We start from the raw sequence: 26,803 nt of genomic DNA on the forward strand, positions 1-26,803 counted from the left end.
TTGCATCATAATCTAATAAAAACCTAATAATACCTTTCCATCTAACTCAGCCATGTATATCAGGATTTAGAGGTGTCAAGGCTAAAAAGAGAATTGTACTGCTGTCTTGAAGGTATTTTTATTGCTCAGAAAAATACATTGCAAGCAACAATTCCTTACAAGCAGTTCTCTTTCTTTTCCACTCTGGAAGGAAGAAAAAAAAAAAAAAGGTAAGAAAAGTAAGCCAAAGCAATAAAAATTCACGTTTGATATCAGATCTGTCCAGATCTGATGCACTCAAACTTGAAAGCTTGTTCCCCTATCTCTTGTAAGATCTTTTAAATTCTGAGAAGGCTTGACAGGCAGAAAATGAACAGATGCACAGTAGAGGTGGGAGATGATCTTGTGGGAGGTCTCTCTTGCCTTGTGCAAAGAGAAGGGTGTGGAGGCGTGCCTGCATGCTGGGGTGCTGTGTGGGGAGAGGGAGCCCCAGCATGCACCTCTTTCCAGGCCTGGAGGTTACATAAAGCTTGGCAATGCCTTCCCCCCCATTCCCCTTGGAACCTCGGGAGAGGGAGAAGATGCTGACACAGAGGCATTGTCGGAGGAACAGGCTGCCCTGCAGGCTCCACCCGTGTCCTTTCTGTGCCAGCTCCCCTGCTGAGCAGTCACCTTTCCAGAGGCAGCAGGCTGTTCCTCTTGCTCCCACGGGGGCATTTCTGCTTCCTGGACAAGGTGTGCTCTGGTATTATCCCTGCTCCCTGGAGCTTGTGGATACCTCTGGCTGCAGGAAGTACACTGAGCACTGCTGTACTCTGGTGCACCTCTGTTTCAGACTTTGGATGACAAACTCCACCTCTGGACACACAGGCAAGGTGAAAAAAGCAGATTTTTCAATGTTATTTCATACTACAAGATCACGAAGAGCCACTCAGGAGGGTCGGTGCACATCAGCTTCCCTGTGTAAAAAGTATAAAAGCGAGAGGTGATATTTTTTTGATAGTAAGATACATTTTTCAATGCTGAATACCCTTGATAACTTGTCTCCAAATCTTGGCAGGCCTAGTTCTTCACATTTCTCAAAACTCAAAGTTAGTCAGAGATGTTACTGAGTATCACATTAAACTGGATGTATTCTGGGGACAGTATCCTGCAAATATGATTTCCTCCTCTCATTTCATACCTACCTTTTGGTGAGTAGTCATTAGATTCGCATTAATTTGATGAATATGAACAAGAAAGCTCTTCATGTATATTCTTTTAATTTTCCAGTGAATTCTTTAGTCTAATTTTTGAAGCACGGATATGAACATTCCCTTTCAAAAGTCAAATTTTTGTCTAAAAGCTTTTGTTCATTTTTATTGGATATCAAAGGCAGAGCCATGGTGACTTCCCAACTGTTACAGTGCTGTGTATTTATTGATTTATCTGTTCTAAACTAAGCCATTCTCCTTAAATATAACAAGCTTTTTTCTCAATAAATATATTTTAGAAAATGCACTGAATATGTATTTTTGGCCACATCTTGTTTACTCTCTACCACATTATTTAAGTTATAAACCTCTTTTAGCATTCACGTAGTGAAAAGTATATTGCAACTGTTATTTGCATTGTTTTGTTACACACATGTACAAATTAAAATTGGAAATACCATCATTGCTATTGTCTGTGTGAGGATAACCTCTTGTTTTCTAGTTTCACAACCAATCCATCGAGAACAAATTCCAGAAGTTTAGGAGAGTAGCTCTGGAAATCCAGTAGAGAACTGGAAAAAAATTTGTAGCTGGTGGTATCAAGTGTATTTTAGGAAAATCAGTGTTGCAGTAATTTATTCTGCTCTAGGCAGTGTCATGAATCCATCATGGCACACAGGGAAAGAAAAGATGTCAAGAATGCTGGAATACCTTTCCTTACCACGAGACACCCACACAAACTAATAATAGGACAACATTCAACAAAGTAGAAAATAAACCTAATGGAAACCAAGATACAGAAAGAATTTTCCAACTTCATCCTCTGTAGCACACACCTAAAATCTCTTAAGTTTTAAACTCCCTTCTTTTTCCTCTAGAAAACCACATTATCAGAGGAGGCAAATTTTAATTCAATGAACACAAAGACACCAAAGTTTGAGTGGGAAGGGACCTTTCAGAAGTCACCTAGTTCAACCTCCCTATATAAAAATAGTGGCAAAACACAAAGCCCTGTGTTTCTCATACAGTTCAAGAGAAACAGTGAAAGTTTCTCTTGAACTGTATGAGAAATGAGAAGTCTAGGAAAAAATGTACTTTGGTGCTGTCCTCTGTGCAGAGCAAGGGCTGGTCACCCAGATAAATTATCATTCCAGCACAGAAATATTTGTGAGCTGTCACAAAACAAAAGGACAGGTTGGTATCTTTCCCTTCATGTAGCTTCACTTGGTCTTTGCATACCGTAGTTGAACTTTACATTTTATAACCGAGATTAAAACAAACAAATACAGACTAGAATTATTTTTTTTTCTTTTTTTTTTTTTTCCTTTAAATCAAATTCTGTCCAAAACTTACCTGGGGTTCATGGCTACACTTCTATAAACAGCTGTGGAAACCTAAAGTGACAGCTTGATTCCTGAAGCTTTTCTGTACCAACAGTGGGAGTATGGAAGCTGGAAAACTGTAGCTCTCCAGGTCTGTGCAGAGCCAACAGAGCACCACACACAGTGTAGAGGTTGGAGCAGTACAGGTTAACAGAAGCCCACTGAAGCTAAAGGAGAGTAAATTGTGTAAGGCACAGAGTAACTGAAGTTATCACAGAACCAAGAGAAGGTCTGGCCCAGGCACTTGTTTGCTCTAACTGGCCTTCCTTGCTTTCTCTTTTTATCCATTTCCTAATGGATGTTCCTAATCAGGTTCAAATGAGGTGTACCATCTCTATCTTGGCAATCCTGACCTACTTCACAGGGATTAGCAGCTCCATGACATGTCTCCCCTGGTTTAGGAACGCTCTGTTCTCTTTCAGGAATGAAACCAACTCTGCCTTGTTCCTGATCAGCGTTTGCCTGAAACTCCTCCATGTTGAATGTGGCTAGAAATTACTGATAAATTAGTAACAAAGTAACTTTTCTCTTTCCTTGTTCTTTGGAATTCACAGGAACACTCCCATTTATTTGGAGCCATCATTTTACATGTTGTTCCTTCTCAGCCCTTTCATTTGCATGTTCTTTAATGACACAACTATAATTATTCACCACACTGTACCACCACCAAATAAAATGTTCTTCAGCCTTCCCTTTTGCACATCAGTTCTTTGTCACATAAATTCTCTTAATTTGGCTCCACCAGATCTCAGCCCTCTCTCTGCTTTGGCCAATCACTTTTTCCTCTTTCCCTAGAGAATCTATAGAAAGATTAGTATGTTTCCCTCAACTTTTTCAAGTTTTTACTAGCAGAAGAGAAAAAAAAAAGTCCTTTTTGTATTATCTTCTCACAAAGGAACTTCAGCCAAGTGTGTATCTTCTCAAATAATTTCTACTGCTGTATTTTTTTTTCTCTTCATATCCCAGGTGTAAACACTGCTAAACCATCCAATTTTACATTATCCATTTAGGAAGGGCAATGATAAATTTTAGAAGGGTGGTTTTTTTTCTTTTGCAAATTATGAAATTGTTAGAAAAATTGTAATATGGAGACTCAGAGTTCCTGTACCACACAGAAAATATTACAAGAATCGTGTTCTGAGAGGCTCTTACTTATTTAATCCTCAGCTGGCATTAATTGCAGTGGCAAGATAGCTCAGAAAGTCAGGGATCTCTGCAGTGCTGGGAAGCTGTCAGCAAAACTCTTCTTTGGTAAGGGCAGGTCCTGTTGAAATACCTGGTGAGGAGAGTATCACTGAGTCATTGGGAGAGGTCTCATTACTCCTGAGAAGTAACAAAAGAGAAAAAAATTCTGTCATGGTTCTATTTCTGCATAGTGAGAGCAGTGCTAGGGGCATCTTGTGCTTCTGTCACCAAATATTAACCCTGAGTCTGCTTCAGTGACAACAAAAGTCAGACCAATACTTGGGCTTTAAGGAATGGTTTGATCAAGCCCAGAATCCTATGGGGAAATATAGGAGTGATGTAAAGGAGCCTCATGAAATAAACTGGTGAAGTGCAACAAAATTCACAGGTGGTAAATGCCACTATTTCTTCTTTTGAGGGAAAATAAAAATGTGATTTTTTTTACCAACAGGCCTTATCAGCATTGTGTTTCAGCAACTGTTAGAAAATTGTTCAGTACAAGTTACTTCCATGCCAAGATAATCTCCAGCCAAACAAGGATTTCTACAACGGACAAAAAGGCAGCCTAGACCTGTACAGTGATCTCTTCTAATTTTTTTTTTTTCCTGGTCAATTTACCAGGCTAACCAAAGAAGTCGATTTTCTTAATTTATTCCAGCAGGGCTGCTGTTCAGAGGGATCTGACAAGGCAAAAGGATGGGGTGACAGGAAACTCATTGAAGCCAAGGAAAACCCAGCGTTATGTCTGGGGTGGGGGAAAGAATGCATTGGGATGCATGGGCTGCCTGCCTGCGGCAGAGAGGCAGGGCCCAAAGGCAGAAGGAGGAGAAACGGCCATAAACTAAAACACAAGAAGTTTCACCTCAATATGAGGAAGAAATTCTTTATGTTCAGGTTGATGTAGTACTGGAACAGGCAGCCTAGGGAGATCACGGGCTATTCCTGTCTGAAGAGATTCCAAACCCACCTGGACGCGTTCCTGTGTCACCTGCTCTGGGTGACCCTGCCTTGGCAGCGGGCTTGCACTGAGGTCTGTTCCAACCCGAACTGTTCTGGGATTCTCTGAGTCCGCGACAGTCCCTCGGAACGGGCAATGCCTGCTTTAACGTGACCCCTCAGACGCGCTGCCTCACGGCAGCCCAGCGGAGCCATTACCGCTGTTTCACCAGCTCCCACAGCACGGCGCCGCGAGCGCGCCCAATTACAAGAAAGGTCAGAAAACCTGACCGAGAGCACTGTACGCTGTGGCCGGAGCAGGAGCGCAGAGGCCCTGTTCCAGCGACACCCCGAGCCCGGGACAGGCCGGGGCCCGTGCCGGGCCGTGAAGGGCGGGCGGGCGGCGGGAGCGGCCGCGGGCGGGGCCGCGGCGGGAGGAGCCGCCCCTGCCCCGCGCAGGCGCCGCCCCCGCGGCGGCCGCTCGTGCCCCGACTTCCTGAGGGCGGGCGGGCCGAACATGGCGCCGGGCCGCTGGCGCCAGGGGCGGCCGCTCCTCTGCGCTCTGCTCCTCGTAGCGCTGCTGGGTCCCGCCGCCTGCTCTTCTTCCTCCATCTACAGCCCCGGCGAGCCGCGGAGCAGCGTGCGAGTGCTGTGCGGCTCCAACTGGAGCCTGGTGTTGCAGGGCCAGTGGATGTTGGAGTTGTGAGTAGCGGCCGCTTTCCCGCCCGCCTCGGAGGCAGCGTGGCCGGGGGGGCGAGGGGGGTTTCCTGCGAGGAGTTCCCTGCGAGGGACGGGCATGGCCGGTGACTCCAGCCCTGCTGTGGGGAGAAGGGGGCCGGCCCGGCCTTCCCGCCCTGCGGAGGGGCCGCGCAGCTTCCCCGGGCCGGCGGTGGCTGCCCGGGCTCGGCGTGAGGGAGGCGGCGGGCGGTGCCCGCGGTCCCCTCTGCCCTCCCTCAGCCGGCGGGCACACCCTGGGCTCTGCAGGGATGGCCGGATAGAAGGAGCTGCCCGCCCCGCAGGTTCCCGTCCTGTGTGGGTAGTGCCCAAGGTTAAACGGGTCACTCCAGACAGAAGGGAATGAGGGATATGGAATGAAGCACATAGAGCTGTCGGAGCGAACCTAGAGCAGGCCACCAAGTTGATCAGAAGAATGGAGCATCTCTCCTTTGGGAAAAGGTTGAGAGAATTGGGATTGTTCACCCTGGGAAAGAGAAGGCTTTGGGTAACCTAACTGAGGCCTTCCAGTACCCGAAGGGAATTGACAAGGAAGACAGGGAAAGACTTACTTACAAGAGCATGTCATGACAGACCAAAGGGGAGTGCCTTCAACCTGACAGATAGTTAGGTTAAATTGGATATTGGGGAAGAAATTACTTAGTGTGGGGTTGGTGAAGCTGGGCACAGGTTGCCCAGAGAAGATGTGGATGCCCCATCCCTGGAAGTGTTCAAGGCCACGTTGAGCGGGGCTTCGAGCAACCTGGTCAGAGAGAGGTGTCACTTCCCATAGCACGGGGCTGGCACTGGACGGTCTTCAAGGTCCTCTTCCAACCCAAAGCATTCAGTGATTCTTTGAAGCAGCTTTCCCTCAGGTTCTCATCTGAGTGTCCAAGCTGAAATGGGTCACTCTGGGGGTAGTGTCCAGCACTGTTCCTTGCTCTGCTCCCCCACTGGGGGCTGGTGCTGGGTTCTGTGTAAGCTCCAAGAGGGCTGAATTTGGAAGGGAATATTTAGCAGGAGTAGGCTTCCAAAGCAGTATTACATAATATCCCAGCCTTGACTTGAGCTTGGAGTTCTCATTCAAGGGGGATGGATCAGATTTCATTTACTTCTGCCTGACTGTACTGGAGTGGTGGCTTTGCTTGTGACATGACACAGTTCTGGAAATGCACGTGACTTTATTTTTGGTGGAGCCTCTCTCACCTGCTTATATTTAGAAGGCGGGAAAAGATCTTGAGGGTTTTTTTAAATACAGCAATGAATAAAAAAGTAGTTAAGTAGGCAGTAGTCATGTGGTACCTGTAGGCTGTGCAGCTATAAAATAGGTTTTTATTGTGGCATGTGTGCTACTCTGTGCAAGTGCTTGAGTTTAAAACAGTTTGAACATCTGAAGTCATGCTCCCTCCTAGATACTTAGTTAGCTATTTAAAGTTTTGGTGTACTCTTGAATTTGATTTATCTCCAGTCTCTTCTTATCAAGATGGACTGTCACCTTTCTTAGGGCTTTAGTGCTAAAAAAACCTGTTGTTAATCAGTGAATAGGTGGTAGCAACCTTGAAACAGCTGATAGTGACCCAGGGATGCCAACTGCTGTGGTTGAGGATTTAGAATGGATTTTTTGTCTCCATTTGTTGTGATCTAAAAGGTAGAGGAAAATACAAATCGGTTTTCTCTGACTCCAAGGTTATGTTTTAAATTGAAGTTTTTTCACTTGGGACATCTTAGTGCAATGTGGAAGCAATTGTTCTGAAGTTACTGATTCATACACAGGTTGGTGAGTTTTAAGGAGGAAGATTATTTATGGTGACTCAAAGTTTTTAGTTCTAAAAGAAAATATTTAAATAACTAGTGGTGCATGCCTCTGAAGAAAAAAAAAAAAAAGAGAGGAACTGAGTGAAATTAGAAGTGGTTGGGATAGCAAGCAATTAAAATCCTTTGGAAGCCTTTACTCCAATTGAAAAATCGGTCTTTGGTTCTGACTGAGAGGTTGCTGACAATAGTGATGGTGGCAGAGTTAGTTCAGTGTTAGCTGGGCATGGTACATGTTGCTGCATTGCATAAATCAGACTCTAGTTTCATGTGGTGTTTGGTGTGTGAAAGATCCTCAGGGTCTCCATGCTATTTCCTGTGGTTCACTACTGGGGCTCACTGCTGTTCTCCTGAGGAGAAACCTTTGTCTTTAATGAAGATGCAAACTCAATGCTGCTGGTGTGGAATTAGGGAGAGTTTGAGCTCTAAGATAGATTTTTAATGTTTTCTGGGCAGAATCCGGTCTGGGATTTTTCCCCTCTCTGCTTTCTGGGTGAAATCTGATCCAGGTTTCCTCCCACCTCTGCTCTCAGTCCTCATCCTCAAAATACCTGTAAGAGAAGGGAGAAAACTCAGTTTTGTTTTGGGAGGGAAGCTGGGGCAGGCAGCATCTTACAGCCAGTGAGTTTTTCCATGGGCAGCATCCCTCTTGCCTTAATTTTTCTGATTTGGCTTGTGGCAGAAACTCCTCCTGAGAATTCTCAGCCCAAGTAGCTTCAATGAGAGCAGCGAATGCAGACTAATCTAATTCTTGCAGCAGTTTCCATTCTGATGGATTTTGGCTTCTACCAGTTTTTATCTGGTTTAGAGTTAGTGATCCAGACAGGAGTCCTGCATGTCAGTCCATGGATTCTCCCATGCTGTCTCAGGCTGGTTGGTAGGAGTGCAGTAATGTTCATTAAAACTTCATTTGTTTGAAGAACCTCCTATTTATTTATAAGACCTTCGTTTTCTGAGCAGTACTTTTCATAATGCAAATGTTACTATAGCATCTTCATGAAAAAGAAAATTATTTTCATCAGCTGCTTTTTGAAGCCTCCTGCCCTGGTAGGAACAGGTACAGCTGCTGCTTAATGTCAGTTTTTCTATTTGGGAAAGTAGAAAATCACTGTGTAATTCCACTTTTTTGTTGTTCCCAGGTGCACAAGTAGAGAAGCTAAAATTTGAAATTACTTGTGTGCGGCATCAGTAGCAGAAATAGGATTTTTCTTCCTTCATCCCTCCTAGCTGAGGTGTGTGTACTTGGCTGGCTTTTTGCAGATATTTGGTTATTCATAGCTGGAAAAAATACAGGCCCTGGAAGCGCTGCTGCATTTTATTGATAAAAATTTTTTGGAGAAGGTTCTGTATCTACCAGACATTGCACCATTTCTTGAATGTTGTTACTATCGCAGCACACAGGTCTGGGCTGGGGTGCTGTGAGTGTGATGCTGGAATGAGCTGTGTTCAAAAGTTTCCCTATTTCTTTATCTCTATTCTGTAGCTGTGAGATAATGATTCATTAATATGAGGAGTTTTCTTTTTGTCTTTAATATCGTGTCTGTTTGGAACACGGAAAACTAATTTCTGGTCTGCTTACTTAAAAGTGAATTTTGCATTTGTAAACAAAACTTGTTCCAAGCTTCATTTATCTTAATTTAACATCCTCTTCTTTTTGAAGTAAATTAAAACAAACAAAAAAACCCCAACCCATCAATGAAATTGTTGTCTTCGTGCCTCTGGTTACAAAGTAAACTATCTGTGCTCTTGGTGTATCTGCAGTACTTTATGTGCTTTTTCCCACATAGGGTGTTAAATGTTTTGGTTCCCCTTTGTTTCAGCACTGACTTATTCCTTTGTGTGCCTGAAAAAGAACGTCTTCATTGTCCATTTTAATTCTAGCCAAGTGAAAATGAGGAGAGCAGTTAATACTCATGTTTCTAAGGCTTATTATACTTACAGTGCAGGCCCATAGTTTTTATTTTTTTCATCAGCTTTCAGTCAGTTTGCTTGAAATACTTTGTGTAAATAAAATTCCAAAGGATTTGCTAAACTATTTAACAATTACTGTGAGGTTAAGAATTCAACAAGATTGAGAATTTTCTGTCACTTTAGGGTTTCTAGTATCTTACTTCTTTTTAGTGTCCAGGCTTTTCTTTGTCCTATTCTTAAAAATACCCAACAACCCAAAACCCAATAAAAGCCAGAAAGCAGGTGGAATGAAAATCAAGTTATCAAAACTCTGTTTTGGATTTGAAGCCTCTGCAGCTCTGCTGGCTGGGTCCATAGGAAGTGACCAAACTTTATATTTACTAACTGAACACATAGCTGAGTGCTGTGCTGGGCATTGGCTGGACAAAAACTGTGAAAAGGAGACACTGAAAGACCCTTTGTAGCAGATGCTACAAAACAGATACAGAAGGGAGCATAAAAATATGTAGAATTGTAGAACTTATTCTGCTGAAGCTCTAGAATAATTCACATAATTTTTCATTGATTGATTTGCTTTCTACTTTAAAAATAATTTCTCCTTCTTCAGAAAAACTAAAAAAGCTTGTTTGGTCTGGAGGGGTTTGGCACTCTGCAGGAAGCTCCTTGTCAGCTTCCAGGGCTTGTGTTGTGGTGATACAGATCTGGGTAAATGACAGGGACCAACTTCTGTATCTTTGGCTGCCACCTGCTCTCTTGAAAAGTCATTAAACCACACAGTTGATCTGGAGCTTTTCTTTTGTTGGCATGACAAAGCTGCCTATTCTGCCTTAAGACCTTGCTGTATTTAGAAAGTGTCTTTTTTCCATTTTCTATGCTTGTGAGATCTGCGTCAATAAGGTAAAATTATTTACAACAAAGAAAATATGAATTTCATTCTGATACTGCTTTTACCATTCTGTTGGATACTGTCCCAACATTTTTGCTCTCATTTTAATAGCATTTCCAATATGAACTCCATCAAGCAGCTTGGCTTAAGCAAGTGTTGCTGTTTTCTATTTAGCAAATCCTCTCATGCCTGTATCCATAAGCTGTTTCTCCTTTTTCCTAGGTTTGTGCAACTTGGTGAAACTGTCAATAGAGCAGTGTGGAATGATACTCAAAGTTACATCTGTTCACTGCTGCTGTTGGTAGTGGTAGTGAAAAGGCAGATAAAAAGAGCCAGTTAAATGTACTTTTGAAAAGGAGTGAAATGGTGAATTCAGTGGCCAGGCAGGTAGAAGAAGAGAGATAAGTGGCTTGGAGCTGGAAACTGTGTATCAGTACATCTTAGCAAAGTCCTTCTGTGTTTACTGATCTACTCGGGGTGATATGGCTGAATGACACCTTTGCTCAGACTGGTTTTAACTTGAGTGGTTTTGTATTGCCTCAGTGAAGTTGTTGGTATTTGAAAACCAAAGCTTGTTCTTTTATGCTTTAGATCAGCGATAAATAGAAGTCAAAAGTCTGTGTCTGAGAGCTTCAAACTTTGCTTTTCAATTGCTTTCTTTTTGCCTTCTTCAAAAAGCTTTAGGTATTGTAATGGAGTAGGAACAGGAGAAAACACCTGGATACTTGGAAATAGTGATTTTAGTCCACTGAGGTCAATCGTTGCAGTGATAGATATTTGCAGCCTTATTTATGGAGGGCTGCCTGTGTGTGAGAGCATTTCAGCTGTAAAACTGTGCTGTGGAAGGGGTCTGGAAGCATCAGGAATGAGGTGTGTGCTGAGGAATGTGCACTACCTGCTTGCAGTGAATAGTTTGGCAGTGTGTCACTTTTAGCTATAATGGAGATCAGCAACTTGCCTTTTCATGTGGAACAGGCTACTGAAAGCTCACTTTCCTTAACAGAGTGCCCAAGTCTTGATTTAAATTCCAGCAGACTTTGATTTTTCACTTGGAAAGGTCTGTTCTCTTGGCACATCTGTTTGCACTGCACCCTGTGCCCTACAGGTTTATGGAGGTACCCCCTTGTGCACAGGGAGAAGAAATGGGAGCGACAGCCCTAAATTTGGTGGTGTTGACAAAGTGATAATTGTTTCCTGGCCTGTCTGGAGTATGGCAGAAGAAATTTGGTTAAATCTGACTTTGCCAAGGACCTGCTCTTGTGTTTTGTGACTTGAAGAGTAACAAAGACTGTTTCCACAGCAGACACGAGGGTCTGTGTCCCTGCTCCTACAGAGTTTTATTTTTTTTCTGTGAATTTAAGAATGGTAGTTGTACCATAATTTCTGTGGAAATACAAATCAGCCACAGTTCTAAAGGGTTCATTAGAGGACCCTGTTGACATCAAGTACTTCCCTCAGTCCTTCAGGGTGCAGAAAGTTTTTTAAAACTTTTGATAAAGATGTCCTAAGTGTGAAGTATTTTACTCTTCAGTAACTTACCTTCCATTATGCTTACTCATTCAGTATTTTAAGACTTAGAAAGAGATACAATAAAGCTTTGGTAATGTAATTTTTTTGTTATTTCCAGGAGGCAGTCATGAATTCCTTGATGCCTCAAATGCTGCACAACAAAGGCAGACATGAAAGCTTCAGGCAAGTGAGGGTGTTGAGGTAAACAGTAGTGGTTACTCTAGCAGAAATCTGATGTCTATTGCAAGTTCTCTCTTGAACATGTGGGGACAAGCAAGAATTGGATGTGTAATTTCAGGAATGTGTAGCCAAGACTGTCTGTCCAATGTTCAGCTGGAGTAGCTGGATCTTGTAGCATTATATGGAGCTATTGCCATCCCATGTCCAATATTGATACTAAAATTTAGCCAACAACTACAGCTTTTTGTTACATCCTATCACTGCTAAACTGTGACATGGGTAAATTTTCATGCCACTTTGAAAGGAAATATTTTCAGTCATATGAGTGTTAGTTGTGTATTGAGTATTCCACTTCATTCAGGAGAAATGCTCCTGCATGTCAAATGTAAATATAAATTTTGATGGGGTCGAAATTTCTATTCCAAAATCAGATTAAACAGGCTAAAGGATGTATTAATTTTGAAAATCTCATGGTGTGAATTTGATACATGTAGAGAAGCTGGATTTAGAAAACAGTCAAACTTCTCTCATTTTAGATCAATACCAGCTGCATTATCTGATGGATGTTTGCAGTTTCTTATTTATCAGTCAGGCTTCTATAATAAAATAATCCTGTGTGTAAAGCACAGTATCTGTCAGACTGTTATTAAAAGCTCTCTCTGGGCCAGCAGCACAATGGAGAACATCGCTGCGTGTGAGACTTGTTTCCAGCATCTTTTGCAAAGATATACTGAGGGGCTGTCTTTTTGGCAGGATAAGATTTATGTCCTTTTTTCGGCTGCTTTCACACAGAATGATGTTGACTTAAAAAGACAAGATATGGGCTTTCACAAAATCATGAATTTCTGGTACAGTTAAATACAACAAGTATTTTTAATTTGTGCCCTTTTAACTACAAAGTGACAAGATTCCCTTTTTTAAATGCAGGAATTTAAAAGCACTCAGAGTGAATTTAATTCTTCCTCTTTGGTGAGAAATGACCTGTTTTACATTAAGCTTTATGAAACATCTGGGGGTGGCTGGGGATATTTCTGTCTGCAGCCAGTACAAAAGTAAGCATTCCTGCTGACAGCCAGAGAACAGGAATTGCCAGTCCCTAGCTCAGATAGCAGTGGTGGCAGACAAACCAAAGGAGTGGAGAACCTTGTGAAGGTTCCCAGTGGTGGTTTTGTGCTAAGGATCTTGGACTCTGCCCAGAAGGGAATATGTTTCTCTGGTTTGCAATGGATGGGGAGCATGGTGGCATTTGTGGAGCATTGTGATGAGGAGGGTGTCCCTAGACTCACTGCTTTGGATGGAAACCTCCATCCCCCTGCTGGTAAATCAGATTAAACCCTTTAAAGGTCTCTCCTCATTAATAAAAGGCTGAGTCTGTGCATGGGCAATTGCCCCAGCTCAGTCTGTACTCCCAGTCCTGGTTCCCTTCAGAGTGTCTGACAGAACAAGGCAAGCTGCACGAGTTTCGTGCAGATTTGGTCAGTGAAGTTAGGCTAAAATACAGAAAGGTGGCAAAAGGGATTTTATCACTGATTTTTATCTGATATTATCCTTTATATTAGATGTTCTGCTTCCAGACTGATATTAAAATTGGTTTCATTATTCTGATTGAGACTATAGAAAATTCAGCTCTTGAAAAGTGCATTCCTATTTTTCTGAAACAAATCCTGGGTAAAAACAAGACAGTAAGTATGGCAAGTAGGAATTTGGTATGTGCTCTTTTTAAGTGTCTAATGGCTGCTATCAAAAAGGGCATATTGTGATGTATGGAGTAGTGGGTTAAGGCAAATGCAATTTTGGGAAGTTCTGAGGTGTGGGAAATCAATACAAAATGTTGTGATGAAGGATACTGCTTCAGAGGACAGCCTGGCTTCAATAATTCAGGTAGCTGCCATGGAAATGTATTTTATTTCCTATGTAAATAGAATAAATCACAAGTGGTGAGGAGTTTGGATATGAATTTCTCAATGAATTGTTTTGTTTTAATAACATGGAGAGGAACATAGGGATTGATAAAAAAACTTTGATTGTCTTATTCAGTAGACTCAATTAAGAAAAACTAGGTTTATTTCCCTTTGTGATTGATGTGTTTATATTTTCTCTGTACGATAAATCAATTTGAATGTCTTTAAGTGTAAGAGTATTAAAATATTTACCCTGCCTTCCCCCTTTAGTTATGCTCCTTGGTGTCCAGCCTGTCAGCAGATTGAGGCGACCTGGGAGAGCTTTGCCAAGGAGAGCGAACGGCTCGGCATCACTGTGGGAAAAGTGGATGTCACTCAGGAACCAGGTACAGCATGAAACAGTGTTTTAATAACAGGAATCAGTCAATACAACTACCATTTACTACTTATTTAGGCTTTAAAGTCAAAATAATGTTATCCCCAGTTTGTTTCTCCATACAGTTCGTATTTCTGAACCAAAGTTTATAAACTCAATTTGAAGGATTAAAGAACTGGGGGTGGGGGGAAGTGGTCTGGCTTAATACTGACTTAAAAGAGGCTTATTCTTTATTTTAATCTTCTTCCCTGGAAGCTGTTGCCTGTCTCATTCCTCCAACCTGTCTGCAGAAGATTCCAGCTCTGTAGCCTTCCATTAGGAGAATTTCAGGGTGTGGTAGAGCAAGCCTGCTTTAATTAAAGTTTCTAACTGTTTCCAGCATGGTGCTGGTTTATTGACTGGTTTAATTGTGACCATGCTTTATATTCCAGATGTTGTTGCTGTTTCCTGTTGGTGATGCACATATGCAGATATGTTTATATAAACACTTTCCTAACTATGCAGAGAAGCACAAGTGCAGTCTAATGTATTCTTTTGGTGACTCCCTTCAAAGTTTTCAATGTGTCTTTGTACAAGCAGTATTAATATTGTATAAATCTCTGCATCTCCTGGGGATGCTTGTTTGGGCTTTGAGGGGATAAAGGATTTTATTAGCAGTATCAAAAGACTGAAAGATGAGATGTTGTTAGAAAGAAGAGGCCAAACTATTGATTTTTCTTTGTTTTTGCTTTATAAAGTGTGTGAAAAATGTGTTTATTTTATTAGTTGAAAACATGCTGAACAGATTTACTGTATCAAAGCTCTTGTCTCAAATTCAGCAATCTAAGTGGACAAGAAAATGCCAGCTGTTCTGGACCCTGTGTAGGTTCATGTCTTGTTAAAAGTTCACAAGTACACAAAACACCTGGTATCAAAAAGCTGCATATACTAATCTTTATAAAGTTAGTTTTAATACTACCTTGTTTAAATAGATGTAAACGTAATACTTGAATTTCTAATGCTGCTGAGAGTCACGACCCCTAAGCATGGGTAACTTCTGAGTCAAAGGACTGACCAAAATGATAAATTTGTACCAAAGCTCATGTAATAAACCTACAACATCCGGTTCAGCACTGGATGCTGCAGGCACTTCTAAAACTAAGGAATGCTCAAACTGGAAAACAAACATTTATTATGTATTTGACCTTTGATGCTGATGTAATTTGGAAGATACGAGTTTCTATGGAGCTCTCCGAAGTTACTGAGGTATTTTTACTGCGGGCTTTGCATCAGCCTTTCAAGTTGTTGTGTTTAAGTGCTCTGTCTCCTTTCTTGCTTGCACAATGGTACTTTAATTAGTCTTAGTTATGTAACCCCTTCATTGAATTGAAAGTAGTCAAAATGTGTTAAATTAGGGGAAAACCACAAGATGAGTGCAGAGTTACATAAAATTGCACTTCCCAAACTGGCAGGAGAAAGTGGCCATTCATGGTGCCTAATTGCAGGAGATGCCTGAAGAATAAATCCACCAGAGTCTTAATGGCTTCACAGCAGATTTCAGTCACTTGATGTTCCAGCCTTAAAGTGCTTCCTCTTGCCTCATCTTCATTGAAACGTTCGGTGTGGAACAAGCAAATAGTGGAGATGCTTCTGGACCCTTAAATTCTGCATATTTTTGGTGCCTTTTTTAAGCTCCTGATCACAACATGTACCTGTGAATTACAACAAGGGGATCTTCTGTCTTCTTTGAGTAGCTGTTGGCTGAAAGCAGCTGGAGTTTTAAATGACATCTCTGTTCTCTGTACATTTTTCAGTACAGACAGATAACAGATACACTAAATAATAGGGGTTTTAAGTTTTGATTAACTGTTGATTTCATAGTGGATGTCAGTTTCTGATTTGCAGACAGTCAGATGCTTAACTCTAGCCAATTCATGACTGTACTAAACAGGCACAAAACCAATTTAATGTATTCTTAAATTTTGTAGCTGACTCACACTGGTTTTACCAATCTAGAGAGGGGCCTTAGATAACCAGCAACCTAAAATTTTGGGGGTGCTTAGATGCATGTCATAACTTTTAGATTTCAGAGTTGCTTCTGAGGTGTTCACTCTAGGATAGGCCACAGGTGAGAGGTTTGAGCTGTTTTATTTCCTTTGCCTGAGTGGTATTTGTAAGAACTTCAGGGAGCCTTTCAGTGTTCGTTCCCATGACTTTCTCTGTTCTTAAGCTAATTATGTTCTTTGTGACTCTCCACCCAGTTTTCCTTGTGCAGCTGTGCTGTCTGCTTTATTAACTCTGCTGTTACACTTGTGTGTTTGTTTGCTTTAGATCTCCCTGTGCTGGCACAACTTTCAGCTGTTTCAGAATATTTTTCATCACCCTGCCTCTCACAGCAATAAAGGCAGAGAGCTGAAAAGTTGAAGTGAAGAAGCTTTCCTTTCTGGAACTATAAAGATCATTTGCTTTAAATGTCTTCAAACAAAATACCAAACAACAAAAAAAGTCATAACCCTTTTTTGCCTATTCCATTGAGGAATTCAAACTGAGGAAAACATTACCACTGAAACTTTTAAAAATACCTGTCATATTTCAATATGGCTCTTCTTTGTGTCTAAAGGCAGAAACTCCTTTGCTACAATACTTTTCCATGGCTAATCTTGTTGCCTAGAGCTGTTTGCTTTATTGAAGGCTGAATAAGGTCTTCAATTCCCAAAAGATTTTCACAGTATTATATAAAAGGCAAAGTTAAATAACCATACTCTTTACACTGGTACTTTATATGAATTGCAGTTGCTGGCTATAAGAATTCAGCTCTTTCTAATGGACTCTTGAGTGCTTCTAATGCTGGGCTGGTCCAAAACTTCAGCTGGGTGAAAATATTCAGGAGACAAATCCATTGATGAGGAAAATTAGCTCTCAGTATACATTTTTCAAGTTAAACATTTTTCCTTAGTTTATAACCAATATTTAATATCTGTCATTGCTTGTCGCATATCTGAAGACAAACTGTTAACCTGTTGGCGAGAGCTGTGCAGCCTGCTCTAAAATACAGATATGTAGGTTTTTATAGATAAGTCAGAATGCTGAGAAATTTCCTTGTTTTACTGAACTGTTTGTGTTGTTTTCTTCCCTTTCTAGGCTTGAGTGGTCGTTTCTTTGTCACAACACTTCCTACAATTTACCAGTAAGTGTGTCATACTGGAAACTGCAGCTGTTGACTCCTACTTGTCACTTTATTTAATCTGTAACTGAAAAGTAGGGGAAAATGAAGGAATAGTGACTTTTTATTTCAGCTCAGGTTATTGCAGCATTGATTGTGTAATGAAGTCCTTATCTGAGGCTTATCTTTAGTTTAAGTGACTTTACTAAGTTTTCCTGTTATCCATACTACTAAAAATGGATCAGAGAAGACATTTGCTGCATCTCTTCTCCATTGAGGTGATGTCATCCTTAAAGTATTGAACCCATCGTTAAGTCAGAGTATTATGAGTCGTACAGATGTACAGACAAATACATATATATGTGCACCTCTAATTCTGAATTGTATTTAGAAATGCTTTGGTTGTTAACCTCATGTGCTTTGTGTATTTGCTGTGCCAGTGAGTATTTAAGAAAAATAGCAGCTTTCTCAATGGCAAAATCCCAAGCTGTTTAAAAACTGACGTTTTCCATCATGCACTGATCACAAACAGTCAGCTCAGAGGAAGTGAAGTCTGTAATGTGTGTGGGGAGCTTTTGGCTGGGTTTTTTACCCCAGAGTTTGGGGACTCTCTGTGCTGATGGGGGTTTGTTTTGCAGTGCCAACGATGGAGTGTTCCGCAGATACCGCGGCTCCCGGACCTTGGAAGATCTTCAAGGCTACATCTTAGAGAGGAAATGGGAAGCTGTGGAGCCTGTAGCAGGATGGAAGTCTCCATCTTCTATAATGTAACTCTTGGTTTTTATTAAAAAGAACAATGTTTTATATCTCATTACTCATTAAGGGTCCTGTGTTGACAGTTTAAAGACAAAAGGCTTTAAATTCCTTAGACTTGCAGGCTTTGCAGAAGCAATCAGTATTGACAGCCTGATTCCCAGCTTCTCACCTATAAAGGCAGCATATTTTCTGCATTTGCTTTTGTTTGTGCCTGCTAGGCTTGTTTATATCATCTTTGAAAAAAAGATTAAGAGAAAAAATACAGCCACTGAGCATTATTTAAAGTGGCATTTCCAATTTTTGCTGAGTCCTGGAGTCAAATGTGTGTTTATGTAGATTATTATTTCATGACTTCTGGCTACTGGGCAGCCTTTAGCTTCAAGGATTTCTCATTTATTTCTTTATAAGAAAGACTTCTATCTCCCTTTGGAATAGCAAGCAGTGTAGTGCTAGCAGAATGTAGAAGCATTTGTTTTTTGGGAGAGGGATTTGCTTAGAAATATTGTAGAAAGCTTGTATGACACAAAGGATGAACCAGCCATGTGAGTGGCCTGCAGTCCAGTCTGGCAGAAGCCTTTATGTATAAATTCACATCAAAGATATCCAGAGAGGGTACTTGTTTTTCATGTGAGAAGGAAGAGGAGCTGTAGGATATTTAGGAATGGGGAGAGGAGCTACAGGGCTGCTGTGAACCTGTCCTTCCATTTCCTTGTTTTCCAGGATGCATGGCATGGCAGGACTGTTTCACTTCTCGGGATGGATCAGGGTAAGTAACTGTACAGTGTTTTCCATACTCCCTTTTTATGCTTAGAATAATCATATGTTTAAAAGTCAACACATAACTGAATAGTTTTATTATCCTTTCATGAGAGTTGCATCATGTATTGCCCAGGATAAGGGAGGGCAAGGGGGTTTTTTAGTAATAATTTCTGCATCTGGGGTTCAAACTGGCAACACTTTTATAGGAACATGAGGAATTTGGATAAAAGAGTAATTGTCAGAAGTAAAGGAGGAATGCTTAGCTATACTGAAATGTGCTTTAAAATATGAAAGGATACTTTACTTTAAAACATTTCAAGATGCTTTCATTTGGGAGCTATCCAAGTTTTTCCATGGCATCCAAATACTGAGAATTTTCAGACCTTTCAGATTCTGGCCAGTGAGATTGAGAGACTGTATTTGATTGTGGCAAAATGTGTTACTTTTGTAACATGTGCTTCAGGAAAGAAATGTAGTTGAGAGTTGGAACAAGTTTGTATCACTTCTACTAAGCATCAAACTAACATAGAATAAAGCAGAGCTCTAAAGTTGTGTGTCTTTGATCCTTTCACTGCATAATACTTATTTTTTATAGCCCTCTGATGTTTCTTTTCCATGGTTGCTCTGGAATAGTGTTGTTTCTCTATAGTCTCCTTCCTGAAAGATTAACTATCCTGTGAAAAAAGCTCTCATTTGTATTCCACTTTGATGAATGTTTTCAACTGTACATTTCCTCACTCCTCCTGCTCTGCTGTCTTTGCTTTTGCTTTAATAAATATGAAAAGATGTTCTGACATTTAAAAAGAAGACTCTGGAATTTCTGTATTTAAACTCCTGTAAATGTTGATTGTTGTTTGTTTTGAAAGAGATTTAATGTCATAATTTACTTCCTACCAGCTTGTCTGACTCGATGTGCTGCTTGACTCAGCCAGTTGAATTTGTAGGTTTCAGGAACATACTAAAGTTTGAAAGGAATCTTAATACTGTATTTGGGTTATTATATTTAAATTTAGTAGTGAAATAATTTATTTAGTGTACGCTTAGAGCGTGTGGCTCCTTTTAAAAGCTAAAAAGCTTCAGTAAGAGCTGAATGGCTTAATTTTAGTTAATGAACAGATGCTACATAAGGATGAAGGATGTTGTGATACTTTCCTGCAAGCTCTGAGGCTCCTCATCCATCCATCTGCAGTAAGGGTTGTGTATGGCATCTGTAATGCTGAGTGTCTTAGGGAGAAGAAATTGTTCGTCCTCTGCTTCAGAAGCCTTTTAACATAAAAAAATTAGTGAAAAACCCAAAGATTTAATGGTGTCAAAAGGGGAAGACTTCAGTATAAATACTGTTAAATGAAAGGGCTTAATCAGACAGCAATTTATGTAATGGTGCTGGCAGTAGAAATTCTAAGTGGTTTTAGGTATGAAGTTATTCTGTATCTTGTTCTAATTTCCAGCAAATTCATAACTACCTCACTGGCACTCTTGGAGTTCATGTTTGGATTTCCTATGCCGTCTTCATCTTAGCTACCTTACTGATTGGCCTGCTCCTGGGTTTGGTAAGAAAACATTACTTCTTTTCTCTGTGCATTATCTTGTGAAAAAAACCCAAACAACTTCGCTCATAAGATATACTTAAATACACCTTGCTTTAATAATATATTGCTAAATACTAATATCTCTTCCCTGTGACCTCCAGAATGTGTGAGAGTGGATTAAAGCTGTGCCAGGGAGGTTTAGACTGGACATTAGGAAGCAGAGGGTGGTTAAACACTGCAACAGGCTCCTCAGAGAGGTGGTCAGTGCCCCAGGCCTGTCACTGGTCAAGAAGCATTTGGACAGGGCCCTCAATACAAATCAGGTCACCTTCTTATGAAATCAAATTCTTATGAAATGCTTCAGTTTAGATTTGTTTAGTCCATCCACTAGAAGGAGTGATTCTTGTATTGGCCTTTTGGTATCTAAAACTGTTCTACTTATGGGTGGAATGTGTGTGCTCAGAGTTGGTCAAGACTCCAACTTTCTAAGAACACAGGTTTTGTGGAGAGTTTTATTAACCACAGAGGAATTGGTTTCGTGGGAGTCAGCAGTGTAAGGATTCTGCCACATTGTTAATAAAAATCAAAGGATGAAAATATTTTTTAAAGCTTTGAAGATTTGGGGCTTTAAGTTCTTTTATAGTTGGCTGTTCTACAAGTTGTGTTCTGTGACTGCAAGGACTGTTCAAATAGTTCTGCTGGTAGCTGGTTTAACCTGCTGCTAAGTCACTACTCCTTGTAAGAGGTGTAAAAGTTGTTCCTGGGATGTGGATCTCTGCCCTTCAGTCCAAATATTAATGAAATAAAGAAAAATTTTGTCAGTGTATTTCTCATTAGTACTGGGAAGGGATTTCAATGAATAATTGAAATTTGAATTTAGGCAAAACCACGTTTTTATATTTGATGGGCATACAGAATTGTTGTATACAAGCAAATGTTTTTGATTATTCAATTTCAACAACTGCATTTTTCTGGATAGTAGATTTTTACCAAATGAGAGAAAAACAAGTTAGTATAACTAGGAGCAAGTGAATATCATGTTTTAAAGGAAACTCTTCATCTTACTCCTTCACTAAAAAAACCCCAAACTGAAAAAGCTGAAAAAAATGTCAAGTTAATCTCCCAGCTCTTTCCAAAAAGCTTTTCAGTGATTGAAATATATTTCTTTGACATGGTGTCAGCTCTGTCTTTTTCTTTGCACTATTCTTAGCATGTGACGGTGAGGCACAAATGTCTTCCTTGCATTTTGAGTGTCCGTGTTCTGCACTGGGCTGGTTAAATAATGAGCACAAAAGGTGGAATACACATCTGTATTGGGGAGCCAGGGATAGGAATGGATTAACATCCCGAAATACAGGAAATCTTGGTCAAGATTTTTTCATAAATTTTCAGAAAACAAAAATTCTCAACTGTGTTCTGAGCTGTTCTTCAGCTGCGAGCAGTGTCAGTACTGAATAAATTTAGGAAAGTAGGAGGCAGTAAATGGGTAGTAGAAAGCAGGGAATGCTGGTTAGTACACACTGAGAAAGCACTTTTTTCCATGTTTTTATTTAGCTCTTATCTCTAAGCAAGATAATATAATTTTGTAAATTTTATTGTGTATATCTATCTAAAAAGAATGCAGGGTTTTTTGCAATTGCTAATAATTGCTGGTTTTATTATTGCTAATAAATGCCTTTTTCCTTTCCACAGATCCTGGTTTTGATTTCAGACTGCCTCTGCCCAGCCAAGTCAAAATACACAGCTGAAACACCTGGTAAGAGCTCTTCAAGAGGGCAAAAAGCTGTAGTTTAAAGTGTATATTTTTAGGAGGATGGGCAATACACTGTTCAGATCTTAGGTGTGAACCAATGATCTAGGAGCCAAGTAAAATTGGTTTGTGTTTGGTTTGTAACTCAGTGGAATAAAATGAAGGTCTATCTGTGGCTGACATGCAAGGAAAATAAATGGAAGTGGAGGAGAAATCTACTGAAGTCTTAATGAAATAACTGAAAAATAAGGAAAATATTTCAATCACAAAACCAGAACGGTTCTTGTTGGAAGGGACTTGAGGTATCATCTGGTTCCAATCCCAGTTGGAATAATAATCAATTATAATGTTCATCAGTATTTTAGAGCATGTCCCTGGTGATGCAACTTTAAAAAGCTTTGTTGTGTGATTGGGTCTAAGTGCAGTGTCTGCTTTGTTTAGAGGAAGCAATTACCAAGGAGAACGCGGAGAACGCGGCGCTGGAGGAGCCGGAGGAGGCTGCAGAGCTTTCCGCGGATGATGCCGAGGAGGCTGCAGATGTGAAAGATCTCTCAGATGGAGAAGATGCAGCAAATTCAAGTGCTGATGAGTCGGAGGAGGATTTAGCACTTGGAAAAGAATCAGGGGAAGAAGAAATGGAAGACTTAAGTGAGCAGCCTTTAGCTGAATCAGAGACTGAAAGCACAGTGAGGCAGCGGAAAAGTCAGGGGGCTGAGAAGGAACTATAGTTTTCCCAGTGGTGTATCTTGTACACTTGGACCAAAGAAGTGTCAGACCCCTTCAGGGTCTGAAGCTGGAGCTTACACTTGATTTGTCGTTGGTGTTTACGCAAAGCTCTGCTCTGCCAGCAGGCTCCTCTTTTTTTAAGCTTAGTACTTGCTTATTTCCTTTGATAAGCACATTTGCTGTGTTTTGTGTGACCTTAGCCGTGACAATCAAAATCAGTGTCTTATCTGTTCCATGTCCTCTCAGAGAAAAAGGGGGTGTCATTCTCAGTTCACCAGCTCTGAAATGATCATTGTGTGTGTGTTCCTCTAAGGACTGACCTGGGCAAGATCAGGACTTTTAACTCCACGGTAGCTTGGCAGGACTCTGACTTTTCTGTCTGAATGTTGATTGTTCCCAAATGCCACAGAAGCACAGAGACGATTCACTAGTGAAAGGAGGCACCTTACTGGTCTTCTGTCAAAAATGTTGTGTACCACGGGTTTGTTTTTATCACTTTCAAACAGAAGCACCTTTCTGTTCCATTTCTATTTGTGTTTGTTTTGGAAGTTGATCCTGCAGCTCACCCCCAGATGGGTCAGTTTTTGGTGATCCAGAGGCTGTGCAGCTTGAGTTGTATGACCCTAGGAGTTGGAGTAATTAAAAACCTCAGGCAGAAAGAGAGTGGCAGCTAAATGTGTAAAGTGTGTTGGAACTTTTGAAAGGTTTAAAGGAAATTATTTTGGTCGGTGGGAAATTTTGCCAAAGCACTACTACTTTTTTTTTTTCTTTTTGGTAATTTGTTCCCATCTGGAGATTGTAGCAGGAAATACTCACTTTGGAGTCAGTAAGTTGTATTTTTCTTGCCAGTACACGTTCATCATGTGCAGTGCAGTCCTGCCATTGCCAACTCAGGATGCTTTTGGGAGAACTCAAGCTGCTTTAGTGATGTTATCTGAAGAGGCACTTAGGTTTTTACCTTTGATCACTTTTCTACTTTTGGAATCATCACATTGGGAAAAGAGAGGGTGCACAGGTGGGTAGTGCTGGGAAGCTTTGGGTTTTGCTACTTCTGTCAGAATAAACGTGCGTGTGTTGAACTGTGTAAAGTGAAAATGGCTCGTCAGGTAGACAGCATTAGATGTGGTTAGACTTGGGTCATTAAACATATCAGTGTATCACTCCTTTGGGTTAATATGCAAGTCTTTTTTGGTCAGGAGTCCCCTCAGTGAGATCCTGTATGTTCCCACTTTGTTGATGTACAACCATGAACGTAAGATGTGTCCTAATATTGATATTATTTTAAAAAATATATATATGTTGCATAAACCTTGCTAACATGCATGAATTTAATCTTGTTCTTCAAGAACAAAGAGTAGTCAGAGATGAGATCATCTCCCATTAGAAGAGAAGTTGTGAGAGCAAAATGCTGGTTTCCTTTGAGACTGTGATTAATAGGGCCAATTTGTATTGAAAGCAGTTTTGTTGTTTCTTAATGCTCATGAAGAATATATTTGCCAGGGAAGCTCAACTTTCCCATCTATGTCCTGTCACATATATTTTTGAACTATAAGGTAGAAACTTTGCATTTGTCTGGTAGAGCTCCTCAAGGAAGAAAATTACACTGCATATCCTGAAATTGAAATTTCTCAAGGAATACCCCCAGTCTGGAGTTTGAGTTCCATATAGTGGACACCTCTAAATGTGCTTTCACATAGGTGAAAACAGACTTGATAGTATCTATACATTGCACTATCTTGAGAACAGTTTGTGATGTTTGGGTGTTGTCCCATCTACCTGAGCAGTTGTAAAGCTGGCAGCCACAGAACTCAGCAGTAGGTGAGGCACACAGCAGCCTTTTAAAAGCTACACTTTTATCTGCAAAAATCAAGAAAACTTTGTGGCCACTACAGTGTGAAGAGAAGAACTGTGCACTTTGAAGACAAAAAGGTCTTCTCACAAGAGTTGGGTTTCCCAGCGGTGTCTTTGGATTTCAGAAGCTAACAAACCCACAAATGGCACTTTGTCCTAAAAGGCACATGGTTTGTGAGATGTTGTGGGAGAGATCAGAAACCCCTTTGTGTGGTGTGTCTGAATTCTCTGCTCACATTTCCTCCATTGTTGCGTGTCACAGTTGGGTTTGGGCTATTTAAACCAAAGATGTGAATTGTTTTCCATCATGATAGACTGAACTGTAAGATCACTGATGAGCAGGGATTAAATAAGTAGGCAGCAGGTGACAGCAGCTTAGATGGTCCTGTGAATCTAGGAATGAGCTTGGTCAGGCTTCTAAGGGCTCTTGAACATAGGATGGATGTTGTTCCTGTGTTTTCTTGAATAAAGCAGGGAATATTAATGCTGACTGGGTTTGACCATATTTGACATGTATTGGTGTATCTTGTTACAAAGATCACTAAATTGTGGTTAAGGCTTTGCTTAGAAAAGGTGGTACTGTGCAGCCATTGATCTCTCCAACTTAATTTTACGTTTGTAGGAAAATTACTGTAGTGTGATACTGGAAATGCTCAGTTTTGACTAATGTTTATCTGGGAAACAGTGAGCAGCAAACACTGTAAAAGCAAAATTTGTGTTTAACAGAAAAACAATTAGCTGTGCAGTAGAAGTGTCATGTTAATATACCTTCCAGGATCAGGATTTTTTCCACTAAAACACATTTTAATTGAATCATGTGAGTAGTGCTAATTAGACTATTACAATAGTTTTAAACTTGGTGTGTATCCAAAAAGTTGGGATCAACCTTTTGTGCAATCTGGGTGTTCTGTTATCTCTGTTCTGTTAGGATTAATCGTGAAGAAATGGAACTTGTTCTTGCAACCTCAAAATAGACAAAAGGGCCTTGGAGAAGCTGCTGCTGGCACTGTTCAAAATGTTTTGATGAAGGACAGGGCCTTAAGGCTTGGGAACTAGAGCTGTATGTCAAAATTAATTTAAGATTGTTGAGAAGCAATTTAAATATCAATTGGGCTGCATGCCACTGGAATGGGAATGCTCAACAGCAAGTCCCCAAAAAAATCTGGCAGATTCCTTTTTCAAGAGGCTGGAAATCCATCCAGCATTCCAAACCTCCTGTCCTTGGGATCTGTGTGAAACTTGTATGTGTGTCTTGGAATGCTCTGTATCTGCTGCCCTGTGGGGGTGTGGCATGTGTTATATGGATTTTCTTCCTGGAAATGTTACACAGGGTTGTCTGTCACATGAAAGTGTTGCAAATTTATACTTAGGCGTATTTTTACTGAAATGCCACATAAAATTTTGTATTTATGACCTGCTTGGAGTCATTTTCATTTCCTCTGTGCAGAGTTGGCTCATCTCTATCATCAACAAAAGGGTTGGGTTTTTTATAATGCTGATCTTCAGTTTATCATAGAGGTTGTAACTTGTGAAGATTCCTTAAAATCTTTAAAAGGAACCTAGGCATCAATGAATTGCTTCCTTTTGGAGGGTTTCCCTGGAGGAACCCAGGGCTCTCAAAGGTTCAGAATGGAGCTGGGCAGAAAAATATAACTGTTCCACTTCCACATGAGGTAGTTCTTTCCCCTCCCTGAGAAATCCCCTAACTCTGCCAAAGCTGTGCTGACAACCTCTGGGGTTTGGAGGCCAGCAAGAAATGTACAGGCCTAAGTGAGGCGTGCTCAGGTTGTGGTTCACATTTTAGGCAGTGCTGCAGGAATAGGCCATGGGAGGGAGAAGGGACTGCCAGGAACCATCCCTGTGACCTCCTTGGATGATGTGAGCAGCTGCTGGATCTGGCACGTGGATTCATTCTGCTCAGGTGAGTTACCTGAGCTGCCTCTCCCTGTGAACGGAGCAACTGCAGGCCCTGGGCTGTTCACCACTCACTCTGGTTTTCTTCTTTTCCACTGTGTTCATCTCTGGATGCAAAGGGGAATTTGGAATGGTATCAAATGAATCCTTGTGAACATTTTGTTTGCTGTTTCATCAGCTGCTTCTTGTTCCCATTTGTGACAGGAGAATGTGAAATTTTCTCCATGAAAACAGCACGTGGAATACTACAGGCAAAATGGGATCAGGTTTTCATCAGGTTCAAGCCATCAGACAAATCCAAGTTCTAGTTTTGTAGAAGGAATATTGAAGATACTCTCTTCAATGGTGGCTGAACTAAAGTGCTAGAAAGGCTTGATTTTCTGTCTGGAACCAGGCCAGTGGTAAGTCCCAG

General features: G+C 40.8%; 1 protein-coding gene and 1 long non-coding RNA gene across 3 annotated transcripts; one reads left to right on the forward strand and one right to left on the reverse strand.

The window, feature by feature from the left end:
* Nucleotides 1–227: 227 nt before the first annotated feature.
* LOC131577499 (uncharacterized) lies at nt 228–5,066 on the reverse strand. Of its 2 annotated transcripts, none has more exons than XR_009277226.1 (4): nt 4,707–5,066; nt 3,707–3,830; nt 2,526–2,721; nt 228–938 (listed from the first exon to the last, which is right to left on the reverse strand). It is a non-coding gene; the product is annotated as an uncharacterized LOC131577499 (long non-coding RNA). The 2 variants fall into 2 exon arrangements; XR_009277225.1 differs by having other exon boundaries at nt 3,707–3,877.
* A 91-nt stretch (nt 5,067–5,157) lies between these two features.
* TMX4 (thioredoxin related transmembrane protein 4) lies at nt 5,158–25,892 on the forward strand. The gene is made up of 8 exons (XM_058836051.1): nt 5,158–5,377; nt 13,859–13,974; nt 17,085–17,130; nt 17,745–17,873; nt 18,583–18,628; nt 20,070–20,171; nt 21,843–21,906; nt 22,342–25,892. The coding sequence occupies exons 1-8, from the start codon at nt 5,193–5,195 to the stop codon at nt 22,626–22,628; spliced, it is 975 nt and encodes a 324-aa protein (XP_058692034.1). The 5' UTR covers nt 5,158–5,192; the 3' UTR covers nt 22,629–25,892.
* The last annotated feature ends 911 nt before the right edge of the window (nt 25,893–26,803 follow it).

Source organism: Poecile atricapillus, chromosome 3 (assembly GCF_030490865.1).
Source record: "Poecile atricapillus isolate bPoeAtr1 chromosome 3, bPoeAtr1.hap1, whole genome shotgun sequence".
Taxonomy (NCBI): domain Eukaryota; kingdom Metazoa; phylum Chordata; class Aves; order Passeriformes; family Paridae; genus Poecile; species Poecile atricapillus.

Bases quoted from the DNA above. Each gene is read 5' to 3' on its own strand.
- TMX4 (XM_058836051.1), top strand. From the start codon at position 5,193: ATGGCGCCGGGCCGCTGGCGCCAGGGGCGGCCGCTCCTCTGCGCTCTG. The intron at 17,874-18,582 runs GTAACTCTTGGT...CTTGTTTTCCAG, and splicing joins AAGTCTCCATCTTCTATAAT to GATGCATGGCATGGCAGGAC. The intron at 21,907-22,341 runs GTAAGAGCTCTT...TGCTTTGTTTAG, and splicing joins ATACACAGCTGAAACACCTG to AGGAAGCAATTACCAAGGAG.